The sequence below is a fragment of the Arachis hypogaea genome, chromosome 9, assembly GCF_003086295.3.
Source record: "Arachis hypogaea cultivar Tifrunner chromosome 9, arahy.Tifrunner.gnm2.J5K5, whole genome shotgun sequence".
Taxonomy (NCBI): domain Eukaryota; kingdom Viridiplantae; phylum Streptophyta; class Magnoliopsida; order Fabales; family Fabaceae; genus Arachis; species Arachis hypogaea.
In genome coordinates this window covers 14,532,118-14,549,133 of record NC_092044.1, presented here as the reverse complement: position 1 = coordinate 14,549,133, position 17,016 = coordinate 14,532,118, and the positions used below count along the sequence as shown (strand labels likewise).

General features: G+C 30.0%; 1 protein-coding gene across 1 annotated transcript; it reads left to right on the top strand.

Moving 5' to 3' along the window:
* Positions 1-330: 330 nt before the first annotated feature.
* LOC112710489 (uncharacterized) lies at positions 331-16,655 on the top strand. The gene is made up of 13 exons (XM_025762727.3): positions 331-1,039; positions 9,783-9,935; positions 10,743-10,955; positions 11,464-11,553; positions 11,658-11,774; positions 12,229-12,498; positions 13,366-13,531; positions 14,052-14,129; positions 14,342-14,439; positions 14,524-14,694; positions 14,957-15,031; positions 15,646-15,753; positions 15,999-16,655. The coding sequence occupies exons 1-13, from the start codon at positions 665-667 to the stop codon at positions 16,329-16,331; spliced, it is 2,247 nt and encodes a 748-aa protein (XP_025618512.1). The 5' UTR covers positions 331-664; the 3' UTR covers positions 16,332-16,655.
* The last annotated feature ends 361 nt before the right edge of the window (positions 16,656-17,016 follow it).

Genomic DNA, 17,016 nt, shown 5'->3' with positions numbered 1-17,016 from the left:
CTTAGGGACCAAAATTGTACTTAACGCTTTTTTTAACTTCTCTATAAAATTTTAAATAATTTCTTAAAAAACTGCAATTTAATTTTAAAAATTACACCAAATATTAATACTATTATTTATTATAAGTCAAAAATTTAAAAATTATTTTTAAAACCTTTTAAACGGGTCTGTGGACTAATTATGTACACAATATGAGTAAAGATTAAAGGGTTAATGATTTTACTCTTAAATAATTGTTTATTTAAAACAATAAAATGTATATGTACTTATGTAGACATAAATTATATTATATCATCAATATAATTGGAGAAATTATTGAAATGGAGATGTATTTTGTATTTGAGAATTGGGACCCTTAAAAATAATTTCTTGATTTATGTAAATGTGACTTAAATTAGTAGAGGTAAAGTCGCAAGGACTTTGAGGTTCTAACAGGTTGGGCCTATTTGGAGCTACCTCTTCCTCTTCCTCACTTTTCTCATCTTTTTCTTCCTCTTTCTTCCTCTTTCTTCATCAACTGTTATTCAAAACCCTTCACTTTCATCTTCCTATTAATGCGTCATTCCACATCCTTCCAAAATTCTCCAATCTTCTTCTTCTCTCTCTAATCTTCTTTCTAAAAACACTCGCCGGAAATTCATCTCCGGCATCATCGGCGGCGGTCATGGCCAACCAGTTCTCCAGCTCCGTCGATTTCGGACTCAGGCTCTCCAGGCGCATATACTATGGCCAAGGTCCGGCGCCGGCACCGGCGATGTCGAGATCGCCGGAGGAATACCTACCGACGGCGCCGATGTGCTACGCCGTCATATCGGATCCGGATACGGTGGATAACCCGGACATCCGGAGCTACCAACCGTACGTGCACGGGAAGTGTGACCCGCCGGCGCTAATACCGCTGCAGCTTCTAGGAGTCACCATGGAGGTTGATTGTAGCTTGGACACGGCGTTTGTAACCGTCAATGCACGGTGGCGCGTGCATTGCGTGTTGGGAAGTAGCACGTGCGATTGCCGCCTCGCGATACCGATGGGAGAGCAGGTAAATGCTATATACAATGGCTGATATCTTTGGCAATAGCTTTAGAGGAAAATCATTTACTAATTCTAGTTTTCTGGTGTTTATTGATGAACTATGGGGTGATTTTTGAAGGAAAGTGGTTTCTTCTCCATAAACTTGCATTTGAAAATAAAGAATTTTTTTTATTTTATAATAGAAAAAAATCCTTCTGATTTCTGACTTGAGTAAGAAATATAAGGCAAAAGTATACTTTTTTTTTTGTTTTATCTTTAGTGTTAAGAAGTATTATAAAGGTTATGAATCTTTTAGATAGTAAAAATTTTGTATTTCATTCGTATCTTTTTAGTTAGAAATGTTTGTCTATTATTTTACATAGAATCCAAACACAAGCTATATAACTTGAACAAGCCTAAATCTGAAAGAGAAGTATTAGATGTTAAATTTCAATATGATTAAAAAGGTGAAAACTCACTTGAAATTATTGTTGTTGATATAATTATTTGATTAAATTATTTAATAATTTTTAATTATTATTTTATACGAAGATAACTTCATTCGAATCTTTGTCTTCATGTAAATTTCTTCGAATGGAGAAAATGAATAGAAGAGAGAAAGAAAAAAATTCGGATAGGCTGACAGTTGGCACAGCAAGAGAGGTCGAGTCCTTGAAACTTCTAGTTCTTGGGGTGGGACGTGGTAGGGACCTAGGCTTGGGTATTCCACTGTTTTGGAATCAGGTCAAAAAGAGGCAATGCTTCCTTTTAATTTTTTTTCCTTTTAAGAGTGCCTAAATCAGTCCCAACGATATTAAAAATAGACATTTTATTTTTTAAAAAAATTAATATATAGAAGAGGTAAAAAATAAAAAATGTGAAATCACGGTGGAAGTGGCCAATGAATAAATTTCATTTCCATCCTTCTGGTTTTGTTAATCACTTCTGTATACAACAGTTTTATTAAATTTTTTTAATTAATGTGATTAATCTATTGATCATTTACACATTTTATTTTATTTTTTAACTTTTTAGTTTAATCTTTTAATTAATATTTTTAGAACACTAGTTAGATAAAGATTACTTCATTAGTTTTTTTTAGTGGATAAATATTTTGAAGAGTTTAACTTTAGTTTTAATCAGTCCACTAAAATTGTGTTGTGTGACTACTTAAAATATGAACAAAGTAACACACAAGTGCATCAATTTAATTTGTTGAGAGACAAAATTTGAGACATAAACTAATACAAAGAAACATAAATACACACCATTTATGTACCATCTTAAAGTTACTAAAATACAAATGGTAAGATATTTTTCTTTTGATTAATTTTCAAAATTCTAAATTTATCCCACTCTTCTCCCTCTCTTCTGATCATTGATAAAATATCATAAATAGTAAACAATTATATTGATTTTTAAAAAATTTCAGAGTTGATATTTTATTCTTCACAAAATTTTATTATTCTAGAAACTTTTGAAAAAGATAAGTTGTTTAATATGAGACTAATTTATCTTGTAATAATATTTTTTATAATTTAATTATTTTATAATAAAGTGATTAATATAATATATATTAAAAATTTTATTATCAACACTTGAAAAATTAATTGTTTAATGAGAATAATTTTTATAAATTTTATATAAAAAACTAAAATATTTAATTTAAATAATTATGATATGTATATATTAAAATTAAATCGTTAAATTAGTTCTTTATATAAAATATGTATTAAAATATAAAATATATATTAAAAATATATAAAATAATATATAAAATAATTTTTTTTAGTGTGTACAAGATATTTTTTATTAACATTAATTGGAGATCATTAATTATTTATTCTATCATCACTTAAAAATTGAAAACTACTGGACTCTATTTCTTTGTGGAATGGAAGAAAATGAGACGTGTTCAATTTTCTTTTCTTAGCCTAAGTGCTGGAGGAAGTTAGTTGGGGCGGGTCGTTGTCTTTACTTTGGATTTAAAACCAATTCAAATTGAAGTCATAAAAGGTAAAAGTGTAGAGTGCGTTTCATTTGTATTTTTATTTTTATTTTTAATATTTTTTATGTTTTTAATTTTTATAAAAAAATAAAAATAATAAAAATAATAAAATTTTTATTTTTGTTAAATTTAAAAAATAAAAAATATTAAAAATAAAAATAAAAAATAAAAATACGAACCAAACATATTTTTATCTTCTTAAAATAGTGGCTGAAGCCAATAATCAGTCTTTGGAAAAAGAAATTCAGACTTTGTATTTTATGAAGAGTTTTATATGAGTATTTTAATAATTTTAGCAGTTGATTTTAATTATATATAAATTTTATAATTAAAGTTAATAATTAAAATTATTAAAATATTAATATTTTTTAAATATTTAAAATTTTTTTATGTTATTTGAGATATACTTTAATTAAATATCTTTTGAAATATATATACTCAGTGATTAATTTCAATTTTCAACTTTTACTAAAAATATCTTGATATTTATGCTCTTAAAGAGTTTTCATATTTTTAAGAGATGTTTTCGAGGATTATGCTTAATTGATCGGTTGGGGAGGGTCGTTCTCTACTTCTCTTAGCCTTGGAACAAAAATATAAAATTATGTGAAACTTTTAGAAACCTTGTCCTCTCAAAAGTAGCAGCTTCGGAAATTAATATATTCAATGATTGATTTCAACTCAGTTCCAAAAATTGTTGATTGTCAACTTTGCCCTGAAATTACTTTTTGATATTTATGGTTTTGAAAATATATTCCATTCTTTTAAGAAATGTTTTTAAGTATTTACTATAGGAATTCTGGAGCGGACTTCGCTGTCCTCTTATGGTACGTAAATTTCAGAAAAAATAAAGCATGTATAAAATAATAAAATAAAAAATTAATTATTATTAAATTTATAATTTTTATTATATATAAATTTTAATATTTTAAATAAAAAATAATTAATTTTTTCTTTATTAATTTTTTTTATTTTAAAAGAACTTGATCCAAAAAATTTCATACTTCTACTTAAGAATTAGTTGTAATTAGATAATGAAAAAGATTTCGAAGGCTAAAATCGGTAGAATTTTTGGTAAGAAAATTATGTTCATGGCTCTTTAAAAGGATAAACTACTATTTGTATTTATAAATTTTGTGAATGTATAAAAGTACTTATTAAACAAAAAATTAATATTATATTTATAAAAGATGAATTTTATATGATAACAGTATTTAAATCTTAATTTTTTTATTGTCTTTTTAATAAAATTTTTAAATTATCTTTTTTATCTTCTTTCTTAAATTCCAAACTTTTACAACCTTCATTCTTCTTCGTTCGTTACTGCTAGTCACTATCCTCATTCGTGACCCTAATCTTGTATCTGATGTCTTTCTCCAACGGGCAACGCTTCCATGTCGAAGTGCTCTTCAACTTCTGCAAGCAGACTGATTCTAACACTTTTTACTTGAAGTTTGCACACCTCTTCTCCTCCTCTCCTCACCAAGAGGAGGCTCGAACCATGTCTGTCATCCTCCTCCGCAAGCAACGATCTTTAAAAAATTGATTCAATAAAGACGAAGGAGAAGAAAAAAAAAAGAAGAGGAGGATACAGTTCAAGATCTTTTATGCGAAGGTCGTAAAGCATTCTACTGGTGGCTAATTTTTATCCTCAACCTCTATCTCTCTTTTTTTCGATCCCAAAAGTTTTAAAATTGTTCATCACCACCTTTGCTACTACCCACATTGCCATCACCACCATCAACACACAAAATCCGGCAACCACGAACTCTCTCCAATGGTGACCCCAAGCTTTGCTCAGCGTCATCGGTTAGTTGAAAAAGAGGCTACTGTTGGAGTATCTCGATGCTATTTAGTTGGCGCGGAATTAACTTCTCTTCGACGAAGCAAACTCGCCACGCATAGGTGGCCATGGAGCAAGCGACGTCAAGATTGCTCCATCCTCCGGTGAGCCAATCCCTGCCTCCATCTCCCACCACAGCCGCTTGATCAGCACCCAACTCGAACGTCTTCAAGGTCAACGTGGACGAGATGAAGAAGAGTGAGTCCTTGGATCTCTACGAGTCCCTTTGCAGTTATTTTGTCCTAAATACTCTGAAATCAGGGCAGGTGGTGATGAAAAAGAGAGTTCTAGAGTATTACGTACTACCAATTGAGAAAGGGAGTAAGAATGATGTCAGTGGTGGGGGTGACAATGAGTGGTAGCAATGAAGAGGGAAAAAGGAGGCAGTGATAATCAGAGAAGATGCAGGTGATGAAAAGGATTGTGAAAGGTTGGAATTTGGAGAAGAAAGTAAAGAATGAGAATAATTTGATAATTCTATTAAAAAATTAACAAAAAAATTAGAATTTAAGTATTGTTGTCACATAAAATCCATCTTTTATGAATACAACATTAATTTTTTTATTTAATAGATATTTTTATCAGTATTTACAAAATTATAGATACAAATGATAGTTTATTTCTCTTTAAAATTTAACCTCGTATTCGGTTGAAAGGTTTAGTTGAAGAATCCTGTTAGGGAGCTAAATGAGATATATGTATAATGTGTACAATGGACTAGTTATTTAGTCTAATATGGATAAAAAATAAAAATCCCTCCACAGATTACTCTAAATTCAAAAATTCTTATTCAATTATTTCACATTAAATTTCAAATTTTTAAAAAATCCAATTAATTATTTCAAAAAAAATAACCATTCAAAATTCTAATTTACCAAAATATTTCATTCCAATACCCTCTTCTTTTTCAACCAGCAGCCACCCCACCTTCATAAATAATCATCCCACTTCACCTTTGCTGCTTGACTTGCCACACGCAACTCATCCTTAGTAAAAATAACCATCTACTTAAAAATAAAAATAATCATCCGCATACCTAATGAATTAAACATCAAACATATTTTAATTATATATAACTAAACTCAATCCAATTAAAATAATCATCTACATAAAAATTAAAATAATCATATGCATACCTACTAAAATGATCATCCCAAATTGACCATTAAATACATTAAAATATCCCATTTACATTAAGAATAAACATCTCATTTACATGAATAACAAGCATCTACATGCATATATAAAACTTCCAATGCATACTGTCTCCCAACAAAGAATTCTTCCCGATTGGTTACTTCAAAGGAAGTGTCACTGCAAGTAGGTTTACTTTCGAAGACACCAACATTTTGCTTCTTGGCATTTTTCTTCTCTGGCCTTCGCTTAAAACACCACAGCATAAAAATACAAACGCCTAACAAAATAAATATCAAAAGACCACTACCAGCAATTCAAATGATATTCTTAGCCATAAATAACTTCTTAGTATTTGCAAGCATTGATGTAGTTGAGGAAGAAAGACTATTTGCTACTCTTCACCGTAATTTCCCAGGAGATGAAACCATAGTTACAGGTGATGGGGCTGTGCCGAGATTAGGGTACAGTTTGGTCTTCAACGACACCAATGAGAGAAGATAGAGAAAGAAAGAGAGAGAAAGAGACGTGTTCGTAACTATTTAGAATTCTTATTTGTTTTATATTTAAAATTGGAAATAATTCTATAATTAATTAATTTAATTATCATTTAATGTTAATTTTAAAAATATTCTTATTGTACACATTATATACTAATTACATTGGCTCTTTATACTTTCTCTTAGTTGAAAACTTGAAATTGTTTCTTCGATCCGTTTCAGTACGAAAAGTTATTTTTTCAATGCAACATAAATAAGAAAAGGGTAAAAAGATAAAAATTTTGATAAAGACAGTTTTGTCGACTTAAATGCTTTATAATAGTGTGTAAAGTATAAAACAATAAAATTATCAAGAAAAATCCAACTAAAGAAAAACATCATTATTAAAAAAAAATACTATGGATCTTTTATAATTTAGTCTTTCGTTAACTTTTAAATTTGATAATATTATTTAATTATTTTTTAATTGAGTAAATTTTCTATTTTTTTGATAAGTACATTGTTAATGAGAAAAATTTTAATTTTTTTTTGAGTTTTTGACTTATAAAAAATAATAGTATTGATGTCTGGTGCAATTTTTAAAATTAAATTGTAATTTTTTAAAAAATTATTTAAGTGTTTATTGAAAAGTTCAAAAAAAAAAATCACATAGACATCTAATATTATGCATAAATTATAAAAGGATTAATCTCTACGTACAAGTGTTTTGCATTTACAAGTTTTACAAGTCTGAACGAAACCCACCTATTAAATGCGCTGCTTGTTATGTGCCTTTTTAATCGAATTTTAAATAAATTCAAATCAATTAACGCACAAATATATAACTTCCATTTTTCAAAAGATTTCGTTTCTTTTTTCGAGTTTCTTGTCAAATTTGTTGGATCTCCTTCATGTGTTCTCTCTTTGCTTCGTTTTTTTCGATTTTCATGGTTTCTGAAATCAAGCTTTGAAATCGTTTTGAAGATAATGGAACTTCATAAATACACCCAAACGATTACATAAATACACCCAAACGGTTACAGAAATACACCTAAACAGTTACAGAAATACACCCAAACGGTTACAGAAAGGATTACAGAAATACACCCAAAGGATTTAAGAAATACACCCAAAACAGGGAGAGACAGTATATTTCTTCTTGAAATCTTTTTATGTTTTGCTTGTTAAGGATAAGGCACATGGCAGAGACAATCTAGAAGAAAAACCTAGAAGAACAGTAAAACAGCACCTTGAATAATGTTTCTTCCTTTTTTCTGGTGATTTTTTATGGAGATTTGTATCTTTTCTTCTTGATTTCTTCTACTTTTCACGAGAAATTGGAACGTTTCTGAAGAATCGTAATAGTTTGTTTTGAATGTCCCTTGAATCTTGATGGTTTGCGTTTTGATTGAGAAAGAAAAGAAAGAGTGAACGTGTTGTGGAAGGGGCACGTGTTTTTTTCTTGATGGTTTGCATTTTGAAGAAGACGAAGAGTAAACGTGTTGTCGAGGAGCGCGTGTTTTTTTCTTGGACTTGGAGCAACTTGTATAACTTGTAAGCCAAAAAGGCTTGTATGTGTAGTAGGCCTCAATTATAAAAATAAACCTTTTATTTAAAAAAAAAGACATAAAAAAACTTTAATAACCTAAAAAATGTGAAAGAGGTAATAAAATTAAACAGAATAATGCAAAAATAAAATTTGTCAATACAAACACATCCAAATACATAAAATGTGTTTCCGGCATAGAGAAGCGCGTCTCGAAAGAAGAAACGGCGCGGAGGAAGAGCATGAAGAGGAAGCGGCGCGGAAGAGGAAGCGACGGGTAGGAGAAAGTGGCGACAATAATGAGCGCGGTGCAAAGGAGGCAGCAATGGCAAGGATGAGGAGCGCAGAGGAATCAATAATGCTCTCCTAGATTTCGCCGTAAGATTAAGACGTTTGTGGAGATTTTAGGAATTTTTTTAGATGTATTTTTGTTAAAAGAGTTTAAAATAGATTTGGGTATTTAAAATTAAATTTTTAGATTTTAATCTTATTTAAAACTGTTTTTTAAATTTGTATTTTAAATTTTTAAAAAATAAGATACTAAATCTATTTAGATGTATTTTTAATTTCTTTTAAACTAATGTAATAAAAGATTGATTAAAAGAATAATTTAAAAGATATTTAATTACATTAATTATTTAATTTAAAAAATTTAAAAATTTAAAAATGATACTTATAATATTTTTCTTTATGTTTCAAGTATAAATTAAAAGACACGTTTTTTGTTTTATTTTAAGAGTTTATTTTTAATATATTAATAATATAAAATATTATAGTCTGTCATTTAATTATATTTACTTTTAAACGATTATTTGTATGAATATATAAAAAATAATTATTTTTATTTACTTATCATCACATAATAAATTTATTTATACAACTATTTTATATTAGTGTATCGGAATTAAATTCTTATTTTGAATACTAAAAGAATATACACAAAAGGGAAAGAATTTTCCCATGTCGTTGATGTGCCAAACATAATTGTGTTTATCTTTTGTTAAAATCATAATGATTCGGGACCCACATGAAAATAATTTTTTCTAATGCAATATCTTCCATGAAACATGCTTCTCGGTCATGAAACTTGCCAGAATGTTATTATTGATCGAATTATATGGCTAGTTGGCAACATGCCAACATATAATAATGACACTGTGAGACGTTAAATGTCGGAATAGTTCTGATCATATGGTATGCCAAGAAGAGATACTATTCTTGGCATGACCAAATGATTCTACTCAGTTAAAATTTGGCACCACCTAAATGCATGGCCATATTCTCAAAAGTCAAATTATTAGCGGTTTAAGTATCAGATTTTTTTTTTCCATGCTCGATTCTTCTTTCAAATACCTTAAATCAGTATCTGCATTTAAGAACGCCATTAATATTTCTTATAATTAAATTAAAGTACCAGTTTAAACAACTGTTCTACTATAGTATCTTTCATAGCTTATGTCCATTCTTTAATCCTAACAATATATTGCAAGTTGTTTTCTGTTGTGTCACACCATCGCTGATATGGCATTGGACTATATAATAAATTCTATATCTGTCTCAATCAGTCATGTTCTGATTGTATAATTTTATCTAAGATCCTGATTCATGATTGTGGACACGGGACATTATGGAGTGCATTATGTTTCCTGTTCCATAAGTTTTAATTGAATGCATCTTATATTGCATGAATTGCTTAATGAAAATATTGTAGAGAAATTTCCCCTTCATGAGTTCTCAAGTTAAATATGATGTGGCTAACAGGGTTCACTTCTAGGTGTTGAGGTTGATAACTTTGGAAGATCATATCATACTGAATTGATTTCTCGGAATGATGAAAATGATAAGGAGAAAGTGGCCAAAGCCAAAGATGGATACTTCTTGAAAAGCCAAATATACATTATTGACATCCCACAGGTCACTATTACATTGCAACAAAGATTAATCTTATTACTCGTACTTCATATTATCAATTGAGAAAGTCTATGGCCAGTTCTTTTATTAAAATTTCTAGCCGTATTTAATTACATCATTAAAAATATTAATAATAATTAATTAATAATTACAAATTATAAAATATATTAATCTCTAACACTATTATTATCAATTTGACCTTTATTACTCATATTTCATCATACTTCTATATATATATATATATATATATATATATATATATATATATATATATATATATATATATATATAATTGAGTAATGCTAAGACAAAGAGAGAAATTTTCGTGTACAATGTGTACTATATATATATTTTTTATTTATAAATTAAGTAAAAATCTTCGCCATTCACCCAATTTTATTTTTTATCCAAAAAATTTCCAATATGATTTATATTATAAATAAGGATAATATGAGCAGGGATTAGTTTACAATTTTGTTTGTTAAAATACTTTTTATTGTATATAAAAAATATTATTTTTATAAAATATATTTTTTATTAATAAATAATTTTAGTGTATATTTAGCATAATTAATTATATATAATTCATAACTTTTTTTGGCTATTTCTAAAATTTAAATTCAAGATCTTTTATATTAAATTATAAATAATTTGTCATCTCAATTAATTCCATTTTTATTATTTTTATACATATTTAATAAATAAAATAGTGAATTAATACGTACGCTCTTATTGATAATAATAGTTACAAAGACATTGTTTGTTTATTAATTAAAATAAATAAGTTTTTTTTTTCTATTATTATTGTAGTTTAGTGGAGGCTCGATCTTCTCAATTAAGATCAAATGGTCTCAGGAGATATTATTCAATGAAGGCCAGTTCTCTCTTAATATTCCTTTTAGCTTCCCTTCATACGTTAACCCTATTGGAATAAAATCTCCTAAGAAAGAGAGAATATTATTGAAAGTGAATTCTGGTGCTGCCAGAGAAGTGTCATGCAATACCTCCAGTCATCCTCTTAAGGTAAAACCTACTGATTATGAAGCATTCTTATTCCTAAATTGTTGCCATTGCTTCATACTTATAAAGGACACTTGTTGATCAAATATTATAATATAAAATTTACAAAATTAGAGTTCATAAAACATTCTATCTTAAAGTTGAACTATTCAAGCTAAGTATTACTTTTTCAATTCAATGACGTCAATTATATGTATAGTTGTATATAAAATATTCCTTTATTGTAGTTCAAACAAATATCATCCTTAAACTAACTAAATCAACTTGGGTTAGTCGAGTGGTTAGCTCGCTTGTCTACTCAAGTAAGTGTCAGATATTTGAATCCATATTATGTATGCAGCAATCTAATAACTAGCAGCAAACCCTTGAATATAACTAAAATCCGCGGTAGATTAGTTCTTGACGTGTTAGGTTGGGGGACACCGGCAAACATAGCCTACTGCAGTATAACAAATTCTGTTAGGCCTCTCATTTATAGAAATGAACTAAAGATGATCTTCATGCTTTCCAGGTACTAATGCGCCAAGCTGGCAAATTAAGTTTATCATATGAAGCAGAAGTACAAGCTTGGTCAAGTATAGACTTTAGTCTTTCTTACATTGTAAGACCTGGAAGCATATAATTCTATCAAGTTCTTTCCAATGGCAATTTCAATATTCTGTAAAAATTCGTGGATCCTGAATAGCCGAATTGGTGTCTTCACAGGTTTCTTTAACGGATATAGTTGGTGGTGTTCTCTTGCAATCTCCTTTCTTGCGTGATTTCGACGAACGGGAGATATTTTGCTTGTATCTTTACCTGGGAAAAAGCCAGGATAGAAAGGTTTGTTTGCATTATTATAGGTTTAATTTTCTTTAAAGTTTTAAGTGTGTTTGGATATAACTTTTTAAAAAAGTATTGTTACCAAAGCAAACAAACTTTGAAGATTTCAATTAATTGTCTATTGGAAGAACTACTACTTATGTTTCCTATTCAAACATAAAATTATCTTTTCAGCATGTATTTAAACTGTCTTGTCATTCACATAGATGAACAAATAAGATGGATCCTCTGTTGTTTTCTAGTCTCTGTTATGCAAAAAATGATTTCTCTCAGAAAAGATAATTATCTGTTAAGTTAACAAAACATTTGTATTGGTAAAATATAATGTTATTTTTTGTGTAACAAAAATATGGAACTAGGAATAAGTTAGGATAAAGTAAGATGGAAATATATGAGGGTTGTGCAAAATCATTGTTTTTGTTTAATGGAGTATTCTGCTTTAATGACTTGACAGGTTTTTAGAAAGAATGTGGTGTTTATAGTAGATATAAGTGGAAGCATGAAGGGAAGTCCTCTTGAAAGCACAAAGAATGCATTAATAGCATCCCTTTCCCATCTAGATGCACAAGATACATTTAACATAATAGCTTTCAATGGGGAGTTCTATTCATTTTCTGGATTGATGGAACCGGCTACGGTGGAAAAACTTTTGAGTGCTACCAAGTGGGTTGAAGCTACTTTTATTGCAAATGGTGGTACCAATATCTTGAATCCCTTAACTCAGGTAATTCTCATTTGTTGACAATTTCGATATTATGTGCAAAACATTCTTCTCTTATTGCATGTGTTGATTAAAGTTTGTTTTGCTGCTAAAATCAACTGCAGTACTTAATTACTTACTTAACAAAGTTTTTTCGCACTAAGTGGGGTCGGCTAGATGGATCAAGATGTCATTACGTCGTGTCTAACTGTCTATGCTGTGAGATGCGACCTTGTTTTACATTGGCTGTCGCAGGCCTAACAAAACCCAACATGGCTTCAAGGACGTCATTGCGTCGTGGCCATGTATTGGGATGCGACATTGTTTTACATTGGCAGTCGCACATCGAACAACTCTTTTCGTTTTTCCGAGCTTGAGACCGGCTATGTAAACATAGGCCAAGTTAAAATCAACTGCAGTACTAATGAAAGTAATATACATCTGAAATGAGGAAATGAGAAAGGTTAGTTAGAAGGTGCCACCTTGTAACTTTTCTTTTTCAAACCAAACATGCCCTTGGTTAACCTTCCTTGTTATCTCTCTATTCTATTCATTCATTGATCCTACAAAGCACATTTTATATGTAGTTGATATACTTCTTTTGCAGTCATCATCATAATAAAGAGAAAACAAAAGGCATGACAAAATTTGGTTCTTTCTTGTATTTTGCATTTTCCCATTCCTTTGGTAATTTGTATGCTTTCTTTTGGTGTTGCTGCTAGTCTACATCCACACAGTACATAAAAAGCTTCAGCCTTTACCATTTTTTCTCCCCATATTGACATCAATGTATCCCATATTTGACATTCAAATGAAGTTTCCATGTTTGATCTGCTTTGCATTGTTAACTACATTCATGGATTTTTATCTAATACTCTATTATATCTTTAGGCAATGAAGCTGTTTCAGAATTCAACTGCTTCAGATTCAATCCCTCTAATTTTTCTTGTTACTGATGGGACTGTTGAGAATGAGAGACAGATATGCAATTTTGTGAAAAGCTGCCTCACAAATGGGCAACCAGTTCGCACACCGCGCATATGTACTCTTGGCATAGGCAAGGATACTTTATTGTTTTAAGAAATTTATTTCTATGACATGTTAATTTGGCAATATTCATTTGACATTTCACCATTTTTATGAGTGTTGTTTCCACCTGAAGCTCTGACTTCTAAGAAACAGCAAAACTTTGATACAGAATTCATGTTTTACATTCAAGAAACTAATTCTGGTATAAAGGCTTATTTTGGTATTTAACTTTTGGGAAAGGAACTTCTGAAAGTAACTTGTGAAGTTCTTCTCTAGAGTGTCTTAACAAGTTCTTCTTAAGAACTTAAATTGTTAACTCCTTGCAAAGCATTAAAATTGATTTGAGTTTTAATTTGTGTAGTAATTGGGAGAGAAGTGCAAAATGTGACTTTTGACTTTAGAAAAATAAAAAAAAAAAGTCAGAAGATGAGTAATTGGAAGAGCTTTGTCAAAATTTTGAACAAAGATTTATCATAATTTTCTCTTGCAATTTTTTTCATTCAACTGCTTTTTAGTAACCTTCTCTGTGTTTGTTTCAAAATTTTTAGGTTTACATTGTAATCACTACTTCCTGCAAATGCTAGCACAGATTGGGAGGGGCCACTATGATGCTGCTTTTGATTTAGGTCAATATCTTTCCCTCTCAGTTTAAATTGTGGTTTGAAGTTTATTCGGATTTGAGGCTTAAATATTTAAGAGTTATTATTAAGTTTGGTAACACTATTGAAGTCACTATATAAGTATCTTATATTTGAAAGGAAAACAGAAGTAATAAATTGGTAATTTTATTGATACTTGAACTGTTATTAATCTCTTTTTTTTCCCCTTCCGTGTCCAGATTCCATTTCCTTCAGAATGCAAAGGTTGTTTAGAACTGCTTCATCAGTCATTGTTTCAGATATAACCCTTGGAGGTCTAGGTCTTGATTCAGTAGAGGTACATGAAAGAGATATTTCATCCTTAATTATAACCAGAAACAATTAAATCATAGTTACATTTTACCTATTTTCATGGTTGCAGTTATTTCCACCTTATATTCCAGACCTATCATTGGAAAGTCCGTTAATGATATCAGGCAGATGCAATGGAACCTTTCCGGAATCAGTTAAAGTGACTGGTACTTTGGCAGATATGACTAAGTTCGAAGTGGATCTTGAAGTGCAAAGAGAAAAAGATATTCAACTCACGAATGTAATATTTCAATCTTGATTCCTATCATTTAACTACTGTTAATTCATCATGTTTCTATGAGGTTCGCAAATTTATTCAATTATAGACATTGTGAACTGAATATTAACATGCAACAACTAACAAGCACAAGAGTGAAATTTGTAAATATGAAATGTTTATAGGGATGAAATTGTATTTTATGACATTCCAATCAAAATTTGCTTTACCTCCAGAGTAATTTGAAAAGTTGAAGCTTATGTTCGTTATTTTCTTGTTTCTTCAGATCCTTGCAAAGAGACACATGGACCTTGTCACTTCTCAAGCATGGTTATTAGAAAGTGCAGAGTTGGTGGAAAAGGTTTGTATTTTATAGACCTATGCGTATCGGCTCTCTTTTTATAAGGAAAAAAGGATTCAGCCTAGTTAAATCCAAAATTTGGATGGATCTGCTTATAATCAAAGTTGCTTTTATGGTGAACAATTAAGCTTGCAATGAACAATATGTTTCGAGTTTGGGAAAAAGTATCTGCTCTTTTGATGTATAGAAGTACATTACAGTGTAGAAGTTTATTTAAGTTAATTTGGCTTTAAAAGTCTATTATTCTATTACTGCATTGAATATAGAATTTAATTTTGATTCACTGGTAAAATAGTTTTACATGAATGACGTAACGACATGTCAATAAAAATAGCCTACCTTTATGTTGATCACGCGAATGATTATTCAAAAGAACGAATGTGATTAAACGACTGTGTAAAACATTTTATTAGTGTATCAAAATTAAACACATCAAATATAACCTCTCTAGGTTGTTAGATACTTGAATTTTGAAGTATTGCGATATTTGCTCTTGTTTTTAAATTTGACAAATATATATATAAAGTTTTCTTGAAGTATGTAAGTTGGTTATAAGATATTTCGTGTGCTGCTTCTGTACTCTTGTAAGAAAATGCAAAATTGATCAATGACAGGTCTCGAAAATGAGCATTCAACATAAAATCCCGTCAGAGTATACCTGCATGGTGCTTGTGGAGAACAGTGATGGGAAGAAGGCACCTGAACCAATGCTAATTAAGAGGGTATAACTTTTCCTTCCAGTATAGAAATATTAAAGGCAAATTTTAGTTCTCTCTGCAATGTAAAATATAAGTAGGTGAAGACTCGCATGTAATTATTTTCGTGTAAAGTTGATAACTGAGAACCATTAAATGATTTAACAGATTGACTAAATTATCATTAACGATTCTCAACTTCACATGAAGACAATTACATACGAGTTCTTACTTCTCACCGCACCATATAAGTAATATTCAATTTAAAACAGGCATACAGTAAACTTAGCAGACAGAGATTGGAACGCAACACTCAGAAGTTATTCCTCGGGGGCATGAGTCTCGGGTTTGGTGACCTGAAAGCAACGGTAAATAACGTTCCGCCGGCAATCAAAGAAGCAAAACCTTCTGAAGGGCTTCTAGAGAAGGCTACCTCAACTTGCTGTGGCCGATTCGCTGACAACTGTTGTGGCATGTGTTTGCTCCAAACATGTCGCTTTGCGAATGACCAATGCACCATTGTCTGCACCCAACTCTGTGCAGCCCTCGCTTGTTTCGAGTTAATCAATTGCTGTATTGAGCTTTGTGACTGTGACTGCCTCTAGTAAAATCACATGATCTCTGTCTAGATATGAAAATCTGTTTAGTAGGACAAATTGTTAGCAATGTATATAAGCTTTGCTGAAAATCATATGCAGCTTATACGTCTATTTAGTTGCTTGTTTATAGTGATAAAGACAAATGATATAGATAAAACTAGTTTATTATAATGTTGGAAAGTTTAGTCTCCTTGTTCCAGTTAATGTGGAGAGCAGAGAGTAAGGAGTTCGTTGAATACTGTGGTATTGTATGGATCTTCTGCATGTGAATGCATGGGGCCTTGGGGGCCATAAGTGAAGGATAATAAATGAATTATCATTTCATGATAAGGTTAAATGTGTTACGATAAGAATGAATCTCCATCAAGTTAACATTGGGCTGTGCAATATTAAATATATGCGGTGCTTTGTTTCTCCGTGGTAGACTTTATATTAATGAAGTTTGAAAAGGTGAATGTTGGACAAATATAAATAGGACATGGGTTTGTGATTATACGTACAGCAACACAAGCATCTTTATGTTGCAATCAAATACCCTTTTTCTTATATTATTACTACAATTCTTTCTCTTCTTTTATTTTATAAGTATTTTAAATTCTATTCTCTATTACTCTTTACATATAATATTAATAGCAATATTAATCATCTTTATTATATTGAGATAGTAACAATAAACATATGATTCTCTCTC

Bases quoted from the DNA above. Each gene is read 5' to 3' on its own strand.
- LOC112710489 (XM_025762727.3), top strand. From the start codon at position 665: ATGGCCAACCAGTTCTCCAGCTCCGTCGATTTCGGACTCAGGCTCTCC. The intron at 9,936-10,742 runs GTCACTATTACA...TTATTATTGTAG, and splicing joins ACATTATTGACATCCCACAG to TTTAGTGGAGGCTCGATCTT. The intron at 11,554-11,657 runs GTAAGACCTGGA...GTGTCTTCACAG, and splicing joins ACTTTAGTCTTTCTTACATT to GTTTCTTTAACGGATATAGT.